Source organism: Sminthopsis crassicaudata, chromosome 5, assembly GCF_048593235.1.
Source record: "Sminthopsis crassicaudata isolate SCR6 chromosome 5, ASM4859323v1, whole genome shotgun sequence".
Taxonomy (NCBI): domain Eukaryota; kingdom Metazoa; phylum Chordata; class Mammalia; order Dasyuromorphia; family Dasyuridae; genus Sminthopsis; species Sminthopsis crassicaudata.
Window position 1 is genome coordinate 302,106,392 of NC_133621.1, and position 19,051 is coordinate 302,125,442.

The 19,051-nt window shown below is 49.5% G+C and overlaps 1 protein-coding gene across 2 annotated transcripts in view; it reads left to right on the forward strand.

Moving 5' to 3' along the window:
- The window catches only part of MEI1 (meiotic double-stranded break formation protein 1), a 60,456-nt gene extending 42,038 nt beyond the window's left edge, over positions 1-18,418 (forward strand). The window contains exons 27-31 of one of the 2 annotated variants that reach the window (XM_074271835.1): positions 15,138-15,219; positions 15,995-16,101; positions 17,167-17,298; positions 17,682-17,791; positions 18,237-18,418. In XM_074271835.1, coding sequence (XP_074127936.1) covers positions 15,138-15,219; positions 15,995-16,101; positions 17,167-17,298; positions 17,682-17,791; positions 18,237-18,282 — 477 coding nt within the window. In that variant the 3' untranslated portion in view covers positions 18,283-18,418. Of the gene's footprint in view, positions 1-2,873; positions 2,997-15,137; positions 15,220-15,994; positions 16,102-17,166; positions 17,299-17,681; positions 17,792-18,236 lie in introns of those variants that run through there. The other variant, XM_074271836.1, reaches the window with a different exon arrangement.
- Positions 18,419-19,051: the final 633 nt, after the last annotated feature.

Below are 19,051 nucleotides of genomic sequence, written 5' to 3' on the forward strand. Positions count from 1 at the left end.
AAGATACTGTAGTAGTTTGTGTCAAGACTTCCCTGTGAGAAAGACATTGTGGCCATCTTGGAAGGGCCCGAGGGAGCAGCTAGAAGGAGCTCCTGTTCTGGGCCAGGCCAGCCCCGGAGGGCTGTGGGACAAGCTGGAGAAAAGGGAGGCAGGGCCCTGAGTGGGGAAGGAGGAGATCGGAGTGGGAAGTGACAGTGGATGCCCCATGTTAGGGAGAGGGCCAGAGAAGACTATTAGGTTTTGTGGCAACTTGGGGAGGCCTTGCCAATGAGCCGGTGACTCAGCTTTGGTGCTTAGAAGTAAGTCTCTGGGGAAGGCATGTGCTGTGAAAGCAGGAGTGTTCTCAGGTGGGACTTGGTGAACTCCTTCTTCTGAGAAACCCCCAAGCTCCTGGGAAGCACCAAACACTTCCTCTTTTTGCTCCCCCCACGTGTCTCTGCGGCTCTTTGACTTCCTGCTCAGACAGGGTGATCTTCCTGTCCGCATGCCAGAGAATGCTCATCGTGGGCACCAGAAGGATCTTTGAGTGTTGAAGCACCGCCACGTGGAAGGGGCATTAGCCCTGTTCTGTTGGGCCTCAGAGGCCAGAAGGAGGAGCAGAGACAACATGGGAAAGAGGCAGATTTGGGCTGGAAGTCAGGAAAAACTTCCTTACAGTGAGAGCTATCCCACGGTAGTGGGGGCTCCTCCAAGCAGCGGCCAGAGGGCCACAGTTCTGCTTAGGGGTGGGAGCAGGTAGTCACAGGGGGTTGTAATCCTGAAACTCGCCGCGGCCTGCCAGTGTGTGCCCACCTTACCAGCCTGCTCAGCCCCTCTTTCCTGGGCCATGGTCATCATTCAGGTTTCATTCCTTCCAGGAAACTCCCCTGGCTGCTGCTTTTTTGGTTTGTATTTAAAATTTTAGGCTCAGAATCTTTGTCTCTTCCAGGCCCTGCCTGTGAAGAAAAGACTACTCTGTCTCTGGCATCAGGGACTTTGGGGAAATGTGGAAAGAGCACTTAACTGGCATCCTGCCAACTGGCTTCTTGTCTAAACTCTGGGACTCTGGTGTGGCCAATGACTCTGGGCCAGACTGGGAGCCTCCCGGAGCCTGTGTTTTCTCCTTGTTGTCGTCCTTTAGTCGTTTTTAAGTCATGTCCGAGTCCTCGTGACTCTACTGATCTGTCCTTGGCAAAGATACTGTAGTGGTTTATGTCGTAAAGTGTGGGGGATAATCCTGACATCCTCTGCCCTCTTACACAGTTGTGTAAGAAATGTCCCTTGGAAACACAGGTGATTATTGTCACCAATGACATCATCATGCACTAGCCCTCTTGGGGGAAATCTCAAAAAGAACCTGGTCTTTGGGGAGGTGATTAGAGTGAGAACCATTCATTGTCTGAATTAGACAAAGTCTGTCCCCTGGGCCTTGTTCCCTTTTGGAGCCCCTTCACCTGGGTTCCCATCCCAGCCACACACTCCCTTCCCAGGGCAGAGGTAGGACACTGAGAGTTGTTATTATCTCAGCTTGGCTGTAGAGGTGTTTGGGGAGTGAAGATTACTCTCACTGGGTCACAGTGCTGAGAAAACAGTGCCCCAGGCATCCAGGAGGGTGGAGCTCTAACCGGGACAGCTGGATTTGGAAACTTCCTCTAGAACCTACTGGTTCTAGGCTTCCCCAGAGGCTCTGTCTCACTGAACCATGTGAAAAAAGCAGTAGTACCTTAGTTCTCTGTGGCATTTTTTAATTCTTTCATTCACTCAAAATCACCAAACTTCCACATCCAGACTTTGAGCTTCCAGGACTTTGAGCTTCCAGGACTTTGAGCTTCCAGGACTCTCTCCATGATTATTGGGACCATTAACCCTCCTCTACCCTTGAATCCCTTGCTCCTGTCACATGTCTCTCATCCTTTGCCAGACCCCGAGCTTGGGTTCTCCCCACCATCTTCCAGTTCTACTCGTGTATTTCTAAACTGGAGGAAGCTCCCCAATTAACTACTAATAGAAATCTTAGTCTAACAGAGCTGTTATCTGACCTCATTTTATCAAATATCAACAGGAGTCTTGCCTTACTCTCCACAACTGAAGTTCAAAACCTTTTATCTGATCGAGTCCGCTACATCTCCCCTTGCCTCTCAGATAGACAGGGTAGAACAGTCATCCAGGGAGGTGAGGACTTGGATAAACTGAGAACTGTAAAGGCCATGCTACTTCTCTAGCACTAGTACTCAGCAGGGATACTGCCAGGAGGAGGGCGGGATAGCCTTGTTCCTGATCCTGCTAATAAAACAGCAGCAGGCTAGTGGTTAGTAGTACCCCCAATTGTGAAAATAGAGGCTATTATAGGCTCCTCTCCTCTTCCACACCTCAAAACCCCTCTTTACTCTCTATTCTCTTCTTTACTCCAGGCTTAAAAGCAGTGATCCTTCTCCTTTCCAAGACCATCCCCTCTACTTTGCCCTTGATTCTATATCTTCCTGTCTTCTCCAGGAACTTGCCCCTTTTCCCATAAATCCTTTCTCTCTGTCTGTCTTTCTCTCCTCTTTGTGTCTCTCTGTCTCTGTCTCTGTCTCTCTCTATCTCTGTCTCTCTCTGTCTCTCTCTCTCGCTTTCTCTTTCTCCCTCTGTCTCTCTGTCTCTGTCAATTTTTTTCCTATCTATTGGCTCTTTCTCTTCTAAAAACAGAGCCAGGTCTCCTCTATCCTTAAAAATTTTACTTGGCCCTGCCATCCCCATGCCACAAGCTATCATTTTATGCCTCTTTTATAGCAAACTCCTAGGAAAAGTCATCCATACTTATTTCTTTCATGTCCTCACCTCCTACTCACATCTCAAATCCTTGTAATCCGGCTTCTGACCATGCAATTAGACTAAAATTACCTGTCTCCTAGGTTACCAATGACCTCAACAAGTAAACCTGATGGCCTTTTCTTAGACCCTATTCCAGTTGTCTTCTCTGCAGCTCTGGATGCCAGGACCTCAAGGACAACTCAAGCGTTCACTGCATCCAGAGCAGTTTGATCCAGGGAGAAATCTGAGTACCACCGTCCATCCTAGTCTAAGTTCCCGATGTGGGTTTGTGTCTGAGCAACACAACTTGGGGCTTGACCTGGTCGAAGCTCCAGGAGACTGTTTGCCAGATGGAAAGCCCTGCAGGTTCAGAGCAACAGGACTACAGGCTCTCCTTTGGTCTGGGCTTCCTGCTGCAAATTGAGCTGGGAGCTGAAATCCACTCGGTTCAGCTCCTCCAGTCAGAATCACGCAGCTGATGCTTGCTTTTGAGCTTGTAGTTCAGGGCCATTGAGGGCTCCTTGTCCTGGACTACCCTACTCTTCTTCCCAGTTGACACATCTCCATCTCGTATACATTTCTTCCTCCGGCTACTCTGGATCTGTGACCCAGAATTGAGTGGTGAATGACAGCTTCTATTTGATGCTCTATTCTGCTTCTTGCCCACAGCCCAGGGCCTCTTCTCGCCCTGATTATAGCCATGGGAAAGCCTCTCTTTGGTACCTGAGCTGGAAGGCTCTGTATGCCCACTCTGGTTTGACTCCACCGTGTCCATTGACCTCTCTGTGCTTACCTGGGCAGGAAAATAACTCAGAGTGGGATTTTTTCTTGGATTTTCCCACCAACTTAGGCTGGAGCTTTTTCGAGATTTTTGTGGAGGAATTGTGGGAGAGAGGTGCACTGAACATCTTCCCACTACTCTACCATCTGAGCTGGTCTCCCCCAGCTCATTGCTTCTGGGGCTGGTCCTGCTAGGAAACTCTTCCTGTCCCATCTTTCTCTGGCATCCCTGACCTTGAGGCCTTTGGCTCGAAGAACCTTTGTTCTGATGGGTTTTCTCTTGCTTGTCCCCTTCTCCTTTTGCTCTCCCATCTCAGAGCCAGATCCCCCGCTCAGAAAAATAAAAGGGGCAGCCATTTGGAGAGCCTTCCGTCTGAATGATGTGATTGGTTTCTACTCCCATAGACACTTATTAAGCACTGCTGTGTTCAAGGCATTTGTGTTAGTTACTGGAGATGAGAAATAATTCTTGCCCTCGTGGAACTTAACAGTCTACTGAAACTCTCCCCTTGATTCCAGCTTCTCTTTTATCCACTCTGTCTTCTGCATAGAGGTCAAAATAATCCTGCTAACGCTACGTCTAATGATATCTTTGCCCTGCACAAAATTCTTCCAAAAATGGCTCCCTATTGCCTCCAAGATCAAGTGCTACCTATTTCATCATGGCTTAAAATAAAAACCCACAAGTTGCTGTAGCCTCCTCCTTATTACTGCCCTTCCTGTATGTTCCAGCCAGACTGATGAACCAACTGTTGCCCCGAGATGGGGCCATCCTGATCCCTCTCCTCGGTACAAAGCGGCCTAGGACGTGTCCCCACTTCTCAGCCTCGTAGACACTATGATGGCTCGGCACCTTCTGATAACATGAGGACTTCCTCCTCCTTATGTTATCTTGTGTCTGGTTGTTCTGGCCCATGTTCCCCACAGCAGAATGCAAGCTCCCTGAGGGCCAGAATCTGTCCCGTGGGTCTACACAGAGCACCATGAAGCACCTGAAATAAATCCTGTGAGCCAGAAGGAAAGCGGCAGGATACTTTGTGTCTCTGCCCAGTAAGTTAAAGAAAACAACTGGGGATTGGTCTATGCTGTGCTCTTGGACCAAGGAGGCCCAGGAGGAAGAACTGGACCAAGGCAGAGGCAAAGCTAAGGGCATTCATTTTAAATATATTTCTATATGAGGCATGTTGGAAAAGAAAATTCGGAACAAAAGGGAAAAACCATAAGAAAGGGAAAAAAGAAAAGGTGAAAATAGTATATTTCGATCTAGTCTCCATTTTTCATCCAAGTTTATTGGAATTGCCTTAAGATTACTGAATTCCTGAGAACTAGTTCTATCATAGTTGGTCATCACACAATCTTGTGTACAATGTTCTCCTGGTTCTGCTCGCTTCACTCAGCTTCAGTTCACGTAAGGCTTTCTAGGCTTTTCTGAAATCAGACTTTGATTAGAACAGTAATGTCCTATAGCATTCAGATACCATCACTCATTCAGCCAGTCTCCAACTGATGGGCATCCACTCAGTTTCCAGCTCCTTGCCACCACAAAAAGGGCCGTTACAAACGTTTTTGCACAGATGGGCCCTTTTCCCTCTTTTATGATTTCCTTGGGATACCAGGCCCAGTCATGGCACTGCTGGACCAAAGGTGTGCACAGTATTTTGGGCATAGAAGCTTATCTCTTTCAAGGAAGCTGGGATTGGTCGGTGCTAGGTTGACCATTCTTGATTTTTCTCTGAAATGTACCTCCATGTAACTTCCACTGACCCCAATTCTGCCTTCTGAAGCTATATAAGACACGTCCCACATGCCTCTGATACCTGGGAGCGTCCTGAGGCACCTGAAGGCAGCAGCTCTATCTCTTCCCAGCCCCGGTTTTCCTCTCAGGTGGGCATCTCCAGTTCTTTAAACTTAGGTGCTCCCCGACTGGGAAACCGCACCACTTCCCACGGGCTGGGAGATTCTGGTTGTTGATTTTTGGGGTCTCTTGTCAATCCCTGCTCTGATTCCAGTTTCTGGGCTTCATCTGGAGGGGGGTTCTGTACAATCTGGGTAAGTTATACCCCAGGTGAGATATAACTTTATCTCCCTCATAAGAGGAGTGAAATTTAGGCCCTTTCTGTGAGAAAGCCAGGACTTTCTCACACTCGGTCATCAGACCAAGCTGCTTTCTCTCCAGAAGGAGAAATTAGAGTTAGCTTTCACTGGCCAAATTCTCTTGGAACACAGAATGGCCCACCAGCTATGTAGAGCCCAGAGGCCTTTAGTCTGGCTCTGATCCAGCTTCTGTCTTCTAAGGAGTTCTCTGCCCGAGCTTCCATATGACTTGGGGTTAGAGAAATCCTCTAATAATACCTGTTTAATTCCTGATGGGGACCTCATGCCCTCAGGACCATCTTATGGGACTCGGGCAACACTGAGGAACTGTGGGGCCTGAGACCCTCTGGTGTCTCCTGCCCTCAGACCCGCTTTTATTGTGCATTTCTGACTGGCAGCAAGCTTCCCAGGCTTCCAGCCATCCTCTCTTCCTCCACCATCTGGCCATGCTCCTTTGGGTGTGCTCCAAGCTGTCCCTGGCCCAGAACGACTGTGTGGTCTGCCCAGGTGTGGTCTGCCCAGAGCAGAGGGTAGCCAGTCTAGACACAGTGCCATTGTCATCTGGGCTCCAACGACTCTGCTGACTTGAGGGGCCTGATGTCTCCGCTCCTTTGGCTCACTGTCCCTGCCAGGGGGACCCTTCAGTAATCACTCACCTGGGTCAGTTTTCCAGGCTGGGTCAGCTCATGTTGGCTCCATCCCAGGCCATCACCTGTCACTGAGCGCATTGGGTGGGGCTGCTATCTCTCCATTCATTCTCCATCTCCCCGGCTGTTCTGAAGAAGCTAGGGTGTGCGGGTAGCCTCTGACGGCTACTTGTGGGAGGTGTCCAAGTGAGTGGGAAGCTAGGGATGCTCGGTCGTATACCCCTGAACTAGCCCTGCAAGGAGAGGGAGGGAGGCTCCTGCCTGATACTGAGCTCTTTTCACACTGCCCAGTGCCCATCCCACTGGCAGAAACCAGTAATGGGACACTGAGGGGAGGAGAGCCCGGCTGCACCGCTGCCCGTGTGACCTCAGGAGTTACTTTTTAGCTCCCAGGTTCTTCATTTGGAAACTGGGAACTGGACTAGAGAACCCTTGGAGATTGCCTCATAATGCCTGAGAGGGAGACCTGGTTGTTTTCCCACATCTACTATTGCACGGAGGAAGGCAATGACTCTCCAGGAGGCTGGAAATGCTGAGCAAAGAAACTTTCAGAGAAGATCCAGTCTGGGTGGGGGCACCAGGAAGAGAGAGCCCGTGTTTCTGGGGTCATCTGGTAGGTCTGGAAGGGCCCGGCTCATGCTTTGAATTTCCTGTGTGAGGATGTCCTAGAGTCGGCCATAACCATGGAGAGACCGCCCCCTGTTCCTCACCCTGCCTAGGGACATGTGGCACCCAGCCAAGCAGAAGCAGCCTGTCCCTATCCATGGCTCTGAGCAGGCTGTGACCAGTTTTATGTTGTCAAGCAGGTTCCTTCACCAGTTTAATTGCTGTCCACCTAGGCTCACCCACTGACCTTCCCAGAAAGGGAAAGGACTAAGGGATGTTGTTGAAGCTAAAGAAAGAGATGAAAGCTCCTTTGGAACATGGGCTGGAGAGAGATCTTGTGTGTGGGGGGGGGGACCAGGAGTCCCTGCAAGCCTGATGCACAGTCCCTTGGAGCAGCCTGGCAGGCCACCACTGCACTAAAGTGAACCTATAACTCTGGCTTTCTTCCAGGCTGAGGTCAGCCTCCTTGGCAGTGCCCTGGGGGGAGCTGTTGCCTAGGGACGCAGCAATTGGAGACTTTCCCAGCAACCTCTGCTTGTGTTTGAGACCCCAGGAAGGCCCAGGGTCCCAAAAGGGACAGGGAAGGCTCCTTAAGAGGACCTTAGCTGACCCTGCTAAGCTCTTATGTCACATGTCCACCGGCTGAAGGACCGAAGAAACAGTGTCTTCGGCCTGCCTAACTGGAGAAGGTTAATCATTAGAGGACTGCTTCTGGCTGTGAAGGATGCTAGGCACTGGAAAGGTTTCTCTGATAATCACTTCCCAGGGAAAACAACTTCTGAATTAGAAACCACTCCCCCAGAGATGCTGGAGCAGATCTCGGAATCACTGCATCAGAAGAGACCTGGGAGTCATCTGGTGCAATCTCTCTGGCAAGCCATCAGTCTTCCACTCTGCTTAAATACCTCTGGTGCACCCCATCCTGCTTCTGGACTTCCCTTCCCATGCTGAGGAATTCTGGAGAGGAGATAAAGGCATTGAAATGGTTACCACCTATTTCAGGGAGGCTGAGGGGAAAAACCCAATGCTATTGTTGCTCAGTCTCCTGACTCTTCATGAGACTCAATTTCAGAGAGACTCAATTCTTCATGGCCCCATTTGAGATTTTCTTGGCACAGACACTGGAAGGGTTGGCCATTTCCTTCTCCAGCTCATTTTACAGATGAGAAAACTGAGGCAAACAGGATTAAGTGATTGCCCAGGATCACACAACTAATAAGCCTCTGGGGCTGGTTTTAAACTCAGACCTTCCTATCTCCCAGCCCCTGCTCTATCCACGCCATCTTACTGCCCATGAATGCTAATAATATTCACTGAAACATGACTGAGAGAACATCAGCCATTACCCTGCCACATGGCTACTTTCTTGTCCTTATAAAATTTTTATGAGGACATTCTCCATGCAAATCAAGGATGGCCTGGGTGAAACTATAAAGGGGACAGGCAGGTTTTCCAGTAGCAATGCCAGAAGGGTGTGAGAGTACAAGGCCCCATTATGTTCACTGCTTATTGATTACAAAAAAAAAAAAAAAAAAGATTCCATAGACGTAGTGAAGACTGCCTTCAAAAAAAAAAAAAAAAAAAAACCAAAAGCAAATACTTGTATGTGTGTTAAGATCATACAAGATTCCTTGGAAAATGCAGCCACAGAGATCAGTAAGTCAGCACAGAATTAGAGTGGCACTGTGCTAGGCACCTAACATACAAAGACAAAAGGGAAAACAGCCCAGCCCTCAAGGAACTTAGATTCTCTCTGAGATAACTCTCCAGTGATCTAACTAGTAACGCCAAATAAGGCCTCACAGAGAACCCTATGTTTATTCATCAAAGGCATTCACCAGGGTTGTTGAGGAGGTCTTGTCCAGATAGAAGAGGGATTCTGTACAACTGACAAACCAGCCCAGTCTCTTTGCCAAGAAAACCCCAGATGGGGTCACCAAGAGTCAGACACTATTAACAACAACAAATCTGTAGAGTTGGTGAGGTCCTCCAGATGTCTCTGTCTCCAGATGGTATCAAGCCCCAGAGCATGGCAGGGCCTCTTCAGTGATGTCTGGACTCTCTCCAGGGAGCCTGAGGAGGATGTGGGGTTTGGCCTCCTTGGTACATAACAACACGTTGCAGCTTTGGTGAGGGTGATTTGTCTGCCTGTTGGCAGCAGTAGATAAGCTGGGTCTGTTCTCTTTGAGGAATGCCCCTGTTGGGGTACAGGATATTGAACCCCCAAATATATTGGGGTTCTAAACCAGTGTCTTGCTCTGTCTCAAAAGAATTTGTAGGCTCAGGCTTATGTCCAAGTCAAGAGGAAAAGTTTAATTATTGTAACACTAATGATGGTGACCTAAGTTCCAAGAGGGAGTTAGGGGAAAACCGGGAGGACAAGCAGGTACTTTTATGGGAGGAAGTGAGAGCAAACCAGGTACTATTTAGGACTTTCACCATTGTTACTCATTAGCTTCCGAGAAATACCTGTAATAGCTGGCCATTAAAGTGTAAACTAAGGGAAGATCTTTCTTTGAGATTTAGCATTCTGGCCTTGAATGGTAGGAAACCGTAAACTAAGGGCAGAGATGCAGCTTTACAACCTCATTACCCCTACTGATGAGATCACAGGTCCATTGCAATATTGCAGTCTAAGGAAAAACTTCCCCAATCACCACAGCTTCCTGAGGATCAAATGGGCCTCTTCAGGAAGTGGTGAGATTCACTGAAATGGACAGCTCAGACAGAGGGCATTTCTGCTCAGGATGAGTTGGACCACAAATCCCCTAAAGTTCCTTCCAGTTCTTGCAGTCTGGGAAGGACCCTCGGAAATTTGACAGAGAAGGAAATCGAAGTCTTCAGTTTTGGACCTTGGTAATGACCGGTGGACCCAGAGTTACTTAGGGCCCAAAACACAACTAGAACCATGGGATAGTGGATATACTGACTCCCAGGCTAATGCTTTTGTTCCTTATTCCACTACTTCCTTAGTTCCTTGGGGTTGCCAAAAGAACTGAATGGGAGGCTGTGGAGGTAGGATGCCCCAACACCAGAGAAACTCTTAAAGGCCCCAGCAGAGAAACTCCTGGAGAAAACAGAGCAAGGCTGTATCAAGGCAAAACCAAGAGCCCTTTTTTAGGATCTTCAGGGCCCAAACTCCTGGCTTACATCACTTGGGCCATCCCTTCTCTAGCAAATGTTTTTAGTCCAGTCTTCTGAGAGAGTTTTCTTTCTTCCCCAAGGGAACATAGCTCTGATTCTATAATGGAAAGGAAAAATTATATTCACTCTGCCCCCCAAATAGCTTTACAAGTAGTTTTATTTGGTAAGCAGAGAAAACTTCAGGAAGCAGGCAACCAAATGAAAGTGGGGCATGAATTTCAAAAGCAGAATAATGGGAATCTTCCTTTCCATGCAGAGTCTAGAGTCTGGGATCCAACAGGCTAGAAGCAGCTCAGAGCCCTGTCTGTAAGAGAAGAAGGCTTCTGGGTTTTTACCCACTTCAGGAAGTGGCTAATGGAGTGAATATCCCCAGCTCCCTTTCAGATTAACTCTGAGCCTGTTGCCATTTGGAAAAAGTGACAGATGAGTCCACCGGAGCATTTGCCATCGAGTAGCACTAAATTATTTGGGTCCTGTCTTCCAGCACTCAGAGAGCTACATAAATCGGATGATATGTTCTCATCCTTTATTAATCTGTGAGTCAAGGTGTGAGCCTCAGGTCCTGGACTAATTCAAATTGGAATAACTTCATCCTGAGGTGACAGCTGAAGATTTACTTAATTCATTTGTCATTTTTAGGACACTGTTCCTAAATTTAGAAATTTCTGCTCAGTTCAACCAATATTTTGTTAAATGCCTACTCTCTTTGAAGTCCTACTGAGTTGTGGGTGCTGGGGCTATTCCATTACACTAATGGATCAATGATATCATCAATGTGGTTCTGGTTCAGGTCCTCCCATGAACTCCGCCTGGAATTCCCTAGGGTTTGGGGGGCCAAACAAGCCCTCACCTCTCATTCTTGCTATGTGAACAACCTCCTTTTTTCTAGTCACTCATTTTTGTATCTCTGCTTCAAGGGAGGAAAGATAGAAAGACAAAATGGGTCCTACCCTGCAGGACCTTACACTCAGAGAAGGTCCTTTGTCTGGAGCTCCTGGCAGATGCCTCAGCCTGCCATTGAAGGGGCTCTATGTCACAACTTAACCTTTCCTGTCTTACTTACATGTTATCTCCTAGCTGTAGAAAAGGGAGGGAAAAAGTTGGGCTTTTTTTTTTTTTTTTTTTTTTTTTTTTAATGTGTTTGTATGCCTGGTTACCTAATCCAGGGTACTGGAGGAGACTTGGCTTATAGGAGGGACTTAATGAAGGCCTAGTGATTGGTTATCTCACAGATAGTGAAACAGGGTGGGGTATAATTGGTAACGTGCTGGACTTGGTGTCCAGAGACCTGCATCATTTATTACCCATAAGACCATAGACAAGTTCCAGTGTCCCAGAGCCTCAGTTTCCTCATCTGTAAAATGAGCATAATTCACTCAGTGTATGGGGCTGATGAGAAGAAAACACTTTGTAAACCTCAAAATTCTATTTTGAAGTATTAATGTATATTATTATTAATGTATATCATTAGAATACCTCCCCTTGGGGTTTACTTACCCAACTCACACTGCTATTGACTAGTTAGGTCCCCAGAGGGTTGGCTATTACTAGGGGTGACCCTTTCAGAGTTCTCTTCTAAAACACCAACCCATGAGCATGCACCAGTGTGCTTGCTCTTAATCAGCCAATACGTTCAGTTCTTTGGCAAAGATGGTTACTCAGATGGCATGGCAGAGAGAGCAGTGACAATCTGTAACCAACAGGAGGGATACATTCTCCTACAGATACACTCGGTGTCATGGAGGGTTGGCATGGGGGAGAATAGGCCTTGATAGCCTTTTCATTCAATTAACTGTTCAACTGGAATCTCGAGTTACTTTTCAGAAATCTTGAATCGGAGTCCAAAATCGGTTACTGGCAGGGCCAGAAGGTCCTGAGCTTTCTTCATCTGAGCATTAGCTAAGGAAAAGCAAATAGTTCTTTCCTTTGATGCCATTAAATCTTTAGTTTTGAAGTCACGTGTCACCTAGAGGCTGAGATGGGGGAAGATGTCTCTCTCCAGGATCCTTTCCCTTTTTAAGGCACTGACTGGATGTTGGCTTTGGTGGGTTGATCTCAATTCGGCCATTTTCACTTTCCATATTCCAGTGGGAATGTCGCCTTGCTGAGTGGCTAGGGATAAAGATGGGCCCAGAGACTGTTCTACAGGTGTGTTTATATTCTGGCTGACCCCTTCAGGTGTACTTAACCCTTTCCTGGTGGAGGATATCTGTTCTGCATTGGAATTAGGGGGAAGGGGGCAGCTAGGTGGCGCAGTGGATAGAGCACCAGCCTTGAATTCAGGAGAACCCGATTTCAAATCTGGTCTCAGACACTTAACACTTCCTAGCTGTGTGACCCTGGGCAAGTCACTTAACCCCAGCCTCAGAAAAAAGAAAAAAAAAAAAAAAAAAAAGGAATTAGGGGGAAAACTTTCACTCCTACCTTAGTCTCATCTTTTAGCTTCTGAAGACCTTAGCTTTTGCTGGTCTCCCTGGGAGCATGGATCTTGCCTTGGCTTTGAAAGCCACCCTTTTCTTTCTTGCTGTGGCCAAACCTCATGGAGGACATCCATTCAGCATAGCAGCCAAATTGGAGAAATGTTTCCTATGAAGGGATAAGACCTTCAGATGTTGCTGATTGTGGAGGCCATTATGATCATCCTATCCCATCAAGCCCCAAGACAAGTGATTCCATCAGAGATTTGTCTAATAGGTTGAGAAAAGGAACTGTTCACATGTAAAAGACAGCCAGAGAGCTCCACCATTGGTGATGACAGGAGAAATGGAGGGATGCCTCCAATGTGTTGAGTAGATCCTGCATAAGAGCTGAACCAGACGGGCAGGCATGGACTGGATTTGAGCTCCATCACTGGAGGCGTCTCTTGAACCAGCAAGATCACAGATGGATTAGAGCAGTGGTCCTCAAACTTTTTAAATAGGGGCCAGTTCACTGTCCCTCAGAATGTTGGAGGCCCGGACTATAGTAAAAACAAAAACTCACACTCTGTCTCCGCCCCTCAGTCCATTTGCTTGGAAGGGGGTTGCTGGTAGAGTGGCCCAGCATTTTACTCTTGGCCTGTGCTAGTTCCCACGTCTGACAGTAACTTGGGTGAAGGATTAGACGGTGCACTTGGCAATCAGAGCATAACATAGACCCTGCAGGGGTAATTGGTACTTTGGATGATAGAGTCCGGATTCTAACAGATACTGACAGGCTAAAACACTGGGCTGAATCTAATAAGCTGAAATTTACTTGGAATAAATGTAAAGTCTTACACTTGTGTCCAACTTCAGGAAACAAACTGGGAAAGGCATAACTGGACAGTGGTCCCCTGGATAAAAATCCGGGGCTCTTAGGAAAGGGCAAGCTCAATGTAAGTCTGGAGTATGAAAGAGCTGCCCAAAGAACATCGAGAGATGCTGAGTATGTACATGAGAAATGTAGAGAGGATTTTAAAATATATTTACTTTGACATTCATTTTTTTCTAAATTTGGAATCCTAAATTCTCTCTCTCTCTCCAGCTCTTTCCCCACTCACTGAGGATGAGTTGGGTGATTTCTAAGGTCTCGTACAACTCTGAGATTTGATAGTCCACTGTAATTCTCTCTTGGCTTAAGAAGTGTAATGGGGGCCTTTTCTTGCTACATTAGCTATTTATGGAAGAAAATCCTCTGCCCCGCCAGACCCAAACCTCCTTTATGACAATAAAAACAATTAAGTGGTAGCATCTGCTTTGATGTCTGCATGGGACTTCCTGCCCTGTGAGGAAGGGGGTGGATTTCACACTCTGTTCTTCAGGCCCTTTGGTGGCTCAGGGTATAGCTTCCTCTCACTGATCTTTTCATTTATGTGGAGGTGGATGGTGTGTACGTTGTCTGCTTATTTCTTGTTTCTGCTTTTTTCACTCTGGTTCAGTTCCCACAACTCTTTTCAAATTTCTCCAAATTCCCCATAATCCTGTTGTATTCCATTCATTTATCTTAGTTTTTTTGATAGCACCTCCTGATAGCATCCATTCTGTTCCCAGCTCTTGCCATCTCACAGAGCGCAGTTGGGAGTTTTTAGATTGAATTCTAAAGATAGAGATACTTCAGTCACTTGCCTTGCAAAATTCTGAATCGAAATCCAATATGGCGGTACCAGCTCACAGCTCTAGGAACTGAATCACAAACCCTGCTCCCCTGGAGTCTCCAACACAAACTGTTTCTGTTTTTGTAACCATGGCCAATTTTAATCCTCCCAGTTTTGATTTATATCTTGTTTACTATTAGTGTCTTAGAGCCTCACTTAAAGGTCATTTATTGTTTGTAATTCTTTTTCAAATCTCTTTGGTCATCTCCTTCAACCACTTAATTAATAGGATGGAAATGGTTCCCTTTTTATTGCACCAGATTCATTCATTCATTCAGTAAATATTTAGTAAGCTCCTGTGTGCCAAGTACAGTGCTAAGTCCCGAGGATACAAAAAAGAAGCAAAAGGTATTGAAGCTCTGTCCTGGAGGAGCTCACCATCTAAGGGGAGAGACAGCATTCAAACAGGTATATAACAAAACAGGCTATAGATAGGGAAAATAGGAAACTAGCAGGGAAAGCTCTGGCTCTGGCCAGAATCCTTCAAATCCTCTGAGGTATTGAGTCTCCCAGAAACCTTACTGGATCCTCCCAGAGAGAAGTAGTCTTGTGCAGGTCCTTTCATGACATGGTCTCCAGGCCCTCGATCCTCCTGGTTGTACTTCTCAGGATCCTCTCCCACTTATTTACTGGGCACAGATGAGGGTTAACCAAGGCAGAGGACAGGGGATCTTCCATGTCCCTCTTCTTGGGAGCCCTGCCCGCCCCTTCCAACACAGCCCAAGATTGGATATGAACGTGACCGGGGACATGGTGGTGGGTCCAGGCTCATAGGACAAGCATCTGCAGGACTTCCCTTGGAGCTTTCAGCCTTCTACCTCGTATCCCCCCCTCCTCCCCCGATACCATGTGCTGCCTGTTCTCAGTTCAGGGAGGCTGCTTTGGATGATCAGGAGACCAGGGATGTTGGCAGTCCCCTCCATCTGTCCCGGCGGTCTCTGGCGAGGCTCCCTAGCAAGATTACTCTGTCTCTCTTCCAGAAAGACCTGCTGCTGACTCAGGCTGTGGTTGGCTGCCTGGAGGCCCTGTTGGACTTCCTGCAAACCAGGAGCCCAGACTTAGGTAAAGCTCCTTTGCCCTCACCCCCTTAGGGAAAGGGAAACCCATCCCTTGTCCTTCCTGCTGGGAGACCCCTGGGATCAGGACACAAGAAGGTGCCCGAAGCCGGTGCCGGTCAGTGATTTTAGCCAGACCAGGACTGACCGCCTTTGTCCCTAACTTCGTTGTTCGGATTTCTTTTTCCTCTTCCTCCCTGTCCCACTTTTGTACCAGCCATTTCCCCTTTCCCTTCTTTCCCCTTTCCTTCTCTGCTCTGAGGGGGCTGAGGATTAGACAGCAGGAGAAACTTCCCTGTCTGTGAAACTAAACACATACATGTGGGGGGTCCCCTAGAACTTTATTTTGTTGGATAGAAGTAGAAGGTGGGACCAGAAGACCTTAAAGCCTTTATAATTGGGCGGAGAGGAACCTGAGGATTCATCAGTGTGGGCAACATCCAGGGTGCAAATTCTCCAGGCCCCAGCTTCTTAGAGTGCTGTGGGGGACACTAAGAGAGGACTTTTCTGTATCATGGATCACAGACCTAGGGCTGCTGGGGGCGGGGCGTCCTGAGCTCATCTCCTCCAAATCCTCATTTTATGGAGCGGGGAACGGAAGCCACCCAGGAGTCAGTGAGAGGCAGGATCTGAACCCACGTATTCTGATTCCTACCCTGTGTCCTGGCTCTCTGACTGCTTCCTAGCCACGCAGAACCTCTCAGAACCGGTCTCCCTCCCAATCCCCCCGAATAGGGGAAGCAGGTGCCCTGTGCTTAGGCTTGGTATATTGCTTCTTGCAGCCCTGCATGTGGCCACCCAGCCCTGGAATCGATTCCTGCTGTTCACTCTCTTGGATGCTGGGAACAATTCCTTCCTTAATCCAGAGATCCTGAGGCTCATGACCCTGGTGAGTAGAGGAAGGACCGGTCTGAAGGTCCTGGGCCACTGGGCCTGGGGATCCCGAGCACCCCGGGGACGTGGACCCTGTTTGCCAACGGGACACAGGTTAGGGTCCCAGGGAATATCTGAGCTTGGGCCAGTGGTCCACCCTTGTTACCTTTTGTGGGTCCCCCTCGGAGTGAAGACCGTAGGATACCATTTTGTGGCTGTGGTCTCTGCTTTCAGTGGCCCCAGCAGCAGCAGCCCCAGGGGCCTGAGCCTCACCCCAACCTGGTCTTCCATGGGCTGAGCCTTCAAGAGCTGCATGGCTGGAAGAACTTAGAAATAGTGAATAAACGCCTAAGGCAAAATTCAAACTCAGGGCCCCCACCCCAAATTTGGTGCTCCATCCCAGTGTCTTTTTGTATCTAAATCCAAACGAGCTATTTGGGGAAAACTCTTGGAGCGGGACCTCCTGCTTGTTGGCCTCCCTGTTAGCCAAAGCAGGACTTGCTTAGTGGCTGGCCTCCAGAGGCTCTCGGCTCCTTTGGGCCCCAATCTCCTGGAGAAGGCCGAATGAGTTTTTAAAATTCATAATCAAATTCTAAATTTCAGTTAGGTGTTAGTCAACATAAAGGTGTGATTTTTTTCTAAGTTCCTAGACCCCTTAACTGGGAAGACTCTGATTAAAACCCCTCGGTGGGGGGGCAGTAATCCCAGCTTGCCAAGACAAGGGGAAGAAGGCCTGGGGAGGTCATGGAGGTCTGGGGAGGTGACCCCATCCCTGGATCCCCTGGGAGCTTGGCTGCAAAAGCCATTGCAATATTTGGTTACAAGAGTGAGGCTGGTGTGAGGCTGATCAGGCAGAGGGGCCGCGGGCACTGTACTGTACCAGTATCAGGGTTGCTGAGGGGGTCCCGAGCTCTGTTCCCTCCAGCCTGTTGGGATGGCTCAGCCTCCGTCCTGCCTTCAGAGCAGTCTCTGCCTTCTGGGTACGGCCTCTGCCCTCCTACAGGCCCCCTCCCCCCAGCCTGGCCAGGGATGCCCACTGGCAACCATGACTCTCCTTACCGGGGCTTTCTTTTGGGCCCAGTTTGTGAAATTCCACAGCAACAGCGTCCTCTCCCAGGACGACATCAGCTACATTCTGCAAGAGACGGCCAAGGTCAACTTCTCGGAGCTCTCCACAGCCACGCTCCAGGCTCTGTCCAGCTTCCTGCTTCAGGTGGGCCCCTGGGAGAGAGGAAGGGGATGGCTAAGAGTATGGGGGAAGGGGGGATGGATGGGAATAAAGGAACAAGGGTGGGGTCTCCCAGAACCCGGCTCAGGAGCCAGCTGTTACCTGTGACTGTGTCTGCCACTGGGTGTGTGCACCTACTTGTGCTCCTGGCTGTGACTGTGCAGGTCTCCTCCCTGTGGGGATCCCAGCCTCTTTTTAGCACCTTGGCCCACCTCCTAGAGGGGGCAGGCCCATCAGACTGGTGATTTGTACTTACCTCGTCCCGGGGCAGCGGGGCAGCTTCCTGTCGGGCCCCTGGAGAGCTGTGGCGGGAGGCTGGGGGCTGGGACGAGGGAGAGCCACCTCTTGGTTTGCTGCCCCCCCCCCAGGTGCAGAGTAAAGGCGCTCTGTCTAACACAGCCTCAGCTATGGCTGTTCAGACCCTGCTGGAGACTCTCTCGGGAAGAACCTCGGCCCCGCCATACAGTCAGGATTTGGTGTATCCTTTCCCACAGTGGCGGGGGGGGGGGGGAGGGGGGCTGGGGGACTGAGCTCCTTTTCCCAGGGGACCCTGGATTGACAGGGAGCTTGACGATTTGAGGATGGCAAATGCAGGCCAAATGGGAGGACCATGGATCTAGGTGGATCAAGGCTGTGGGACCAAGGCGGGGGGAGGTGGGAGGAGGGCAAGAGCTAGGCCTCCAAGGATGGCTTCAGGGAGGGGGAATAGCATAAGTGAGGCAGCAGTGAGGGGAGAAGGAGGCTTCCTCGCCTCCGCCCCATCCTTAGGAGTCAGATGGCACCCCGGGATCCAAATCCCCCCCCAGGGGCTCTGGACAGCGTCCCATAGGAGCATGTGGTCCACAGAGCTGCCCTCAGCCCTCCCGCACTCCCCTCCCCGGGCCTGCTCTTCTCGTGATTGTCCTCTCATCCCCTGCTGCCAGATGCCTGGGAGGGGTGGCCGTGTCCTACTCCCATATCCAAGACTGAGCCGGAGATGAGGAAGGAGGAAGCCTCCTGCGCCTGGTTCTGGGAGACCTGGAGAGCGATCCGCAGCTCAGGCAGTTGTTTGTGCTGTACTTGTGGCAGTTGGGAAATAAAGATGAGGTGTTCTCTCCTCCCTCGACCTGCTCTGATTCTTCCTAAGGGAGGCGGCCCAGGGCTTTTGAGGACAAGTCCCCGGTCCCTGCCTGGCCGGGCTCGGAGGCTCGGGGGTCAGGGAGGCCCCACATGTCCTGGATCTGGGTCTCATCAGCGCTCAGCACATGGGGCCCCCAGCGTCCTCCCAGACAAGGACCTGTGGGCTGGGAGACGGTTCCTAGAGCTGAAGGGACTGGGAGATTATTGGATGGCGGATTTAGACCTGGGAGGGATGAGCCCCCCTCACTTTACAGATAAGAGAAGAGCCCAGGGGCCCAGCCTCCGGTTGTCCGTTATCCCCTGACCCGAGGCCCCAGTGGAGGAGCTGAAATAGTCGGTGGTGATATGCCCTGTCTGCAGCCCGAGGAAGAGGGCCAAAGCCAGCACCGGGGGCTCTAAAACCACCACAGTACACAAAAGTGAGGCAGGAGCTGTGATTTCAGGGGTGGCCCTGGCCCTGGGCCTTCAGGAGGATGGGGAGGGGGCTCTGGGGCACCAGACTTCCCCGACAGACAGAGGGGAAAAGGGCCTTAGGACCCACTCAGCCAATCCCCTCATTTTTCAGGCCAGGAAACCGAGGCCCAGACTGGCTAAGAGACTGGCCCAGTACGGCAATACA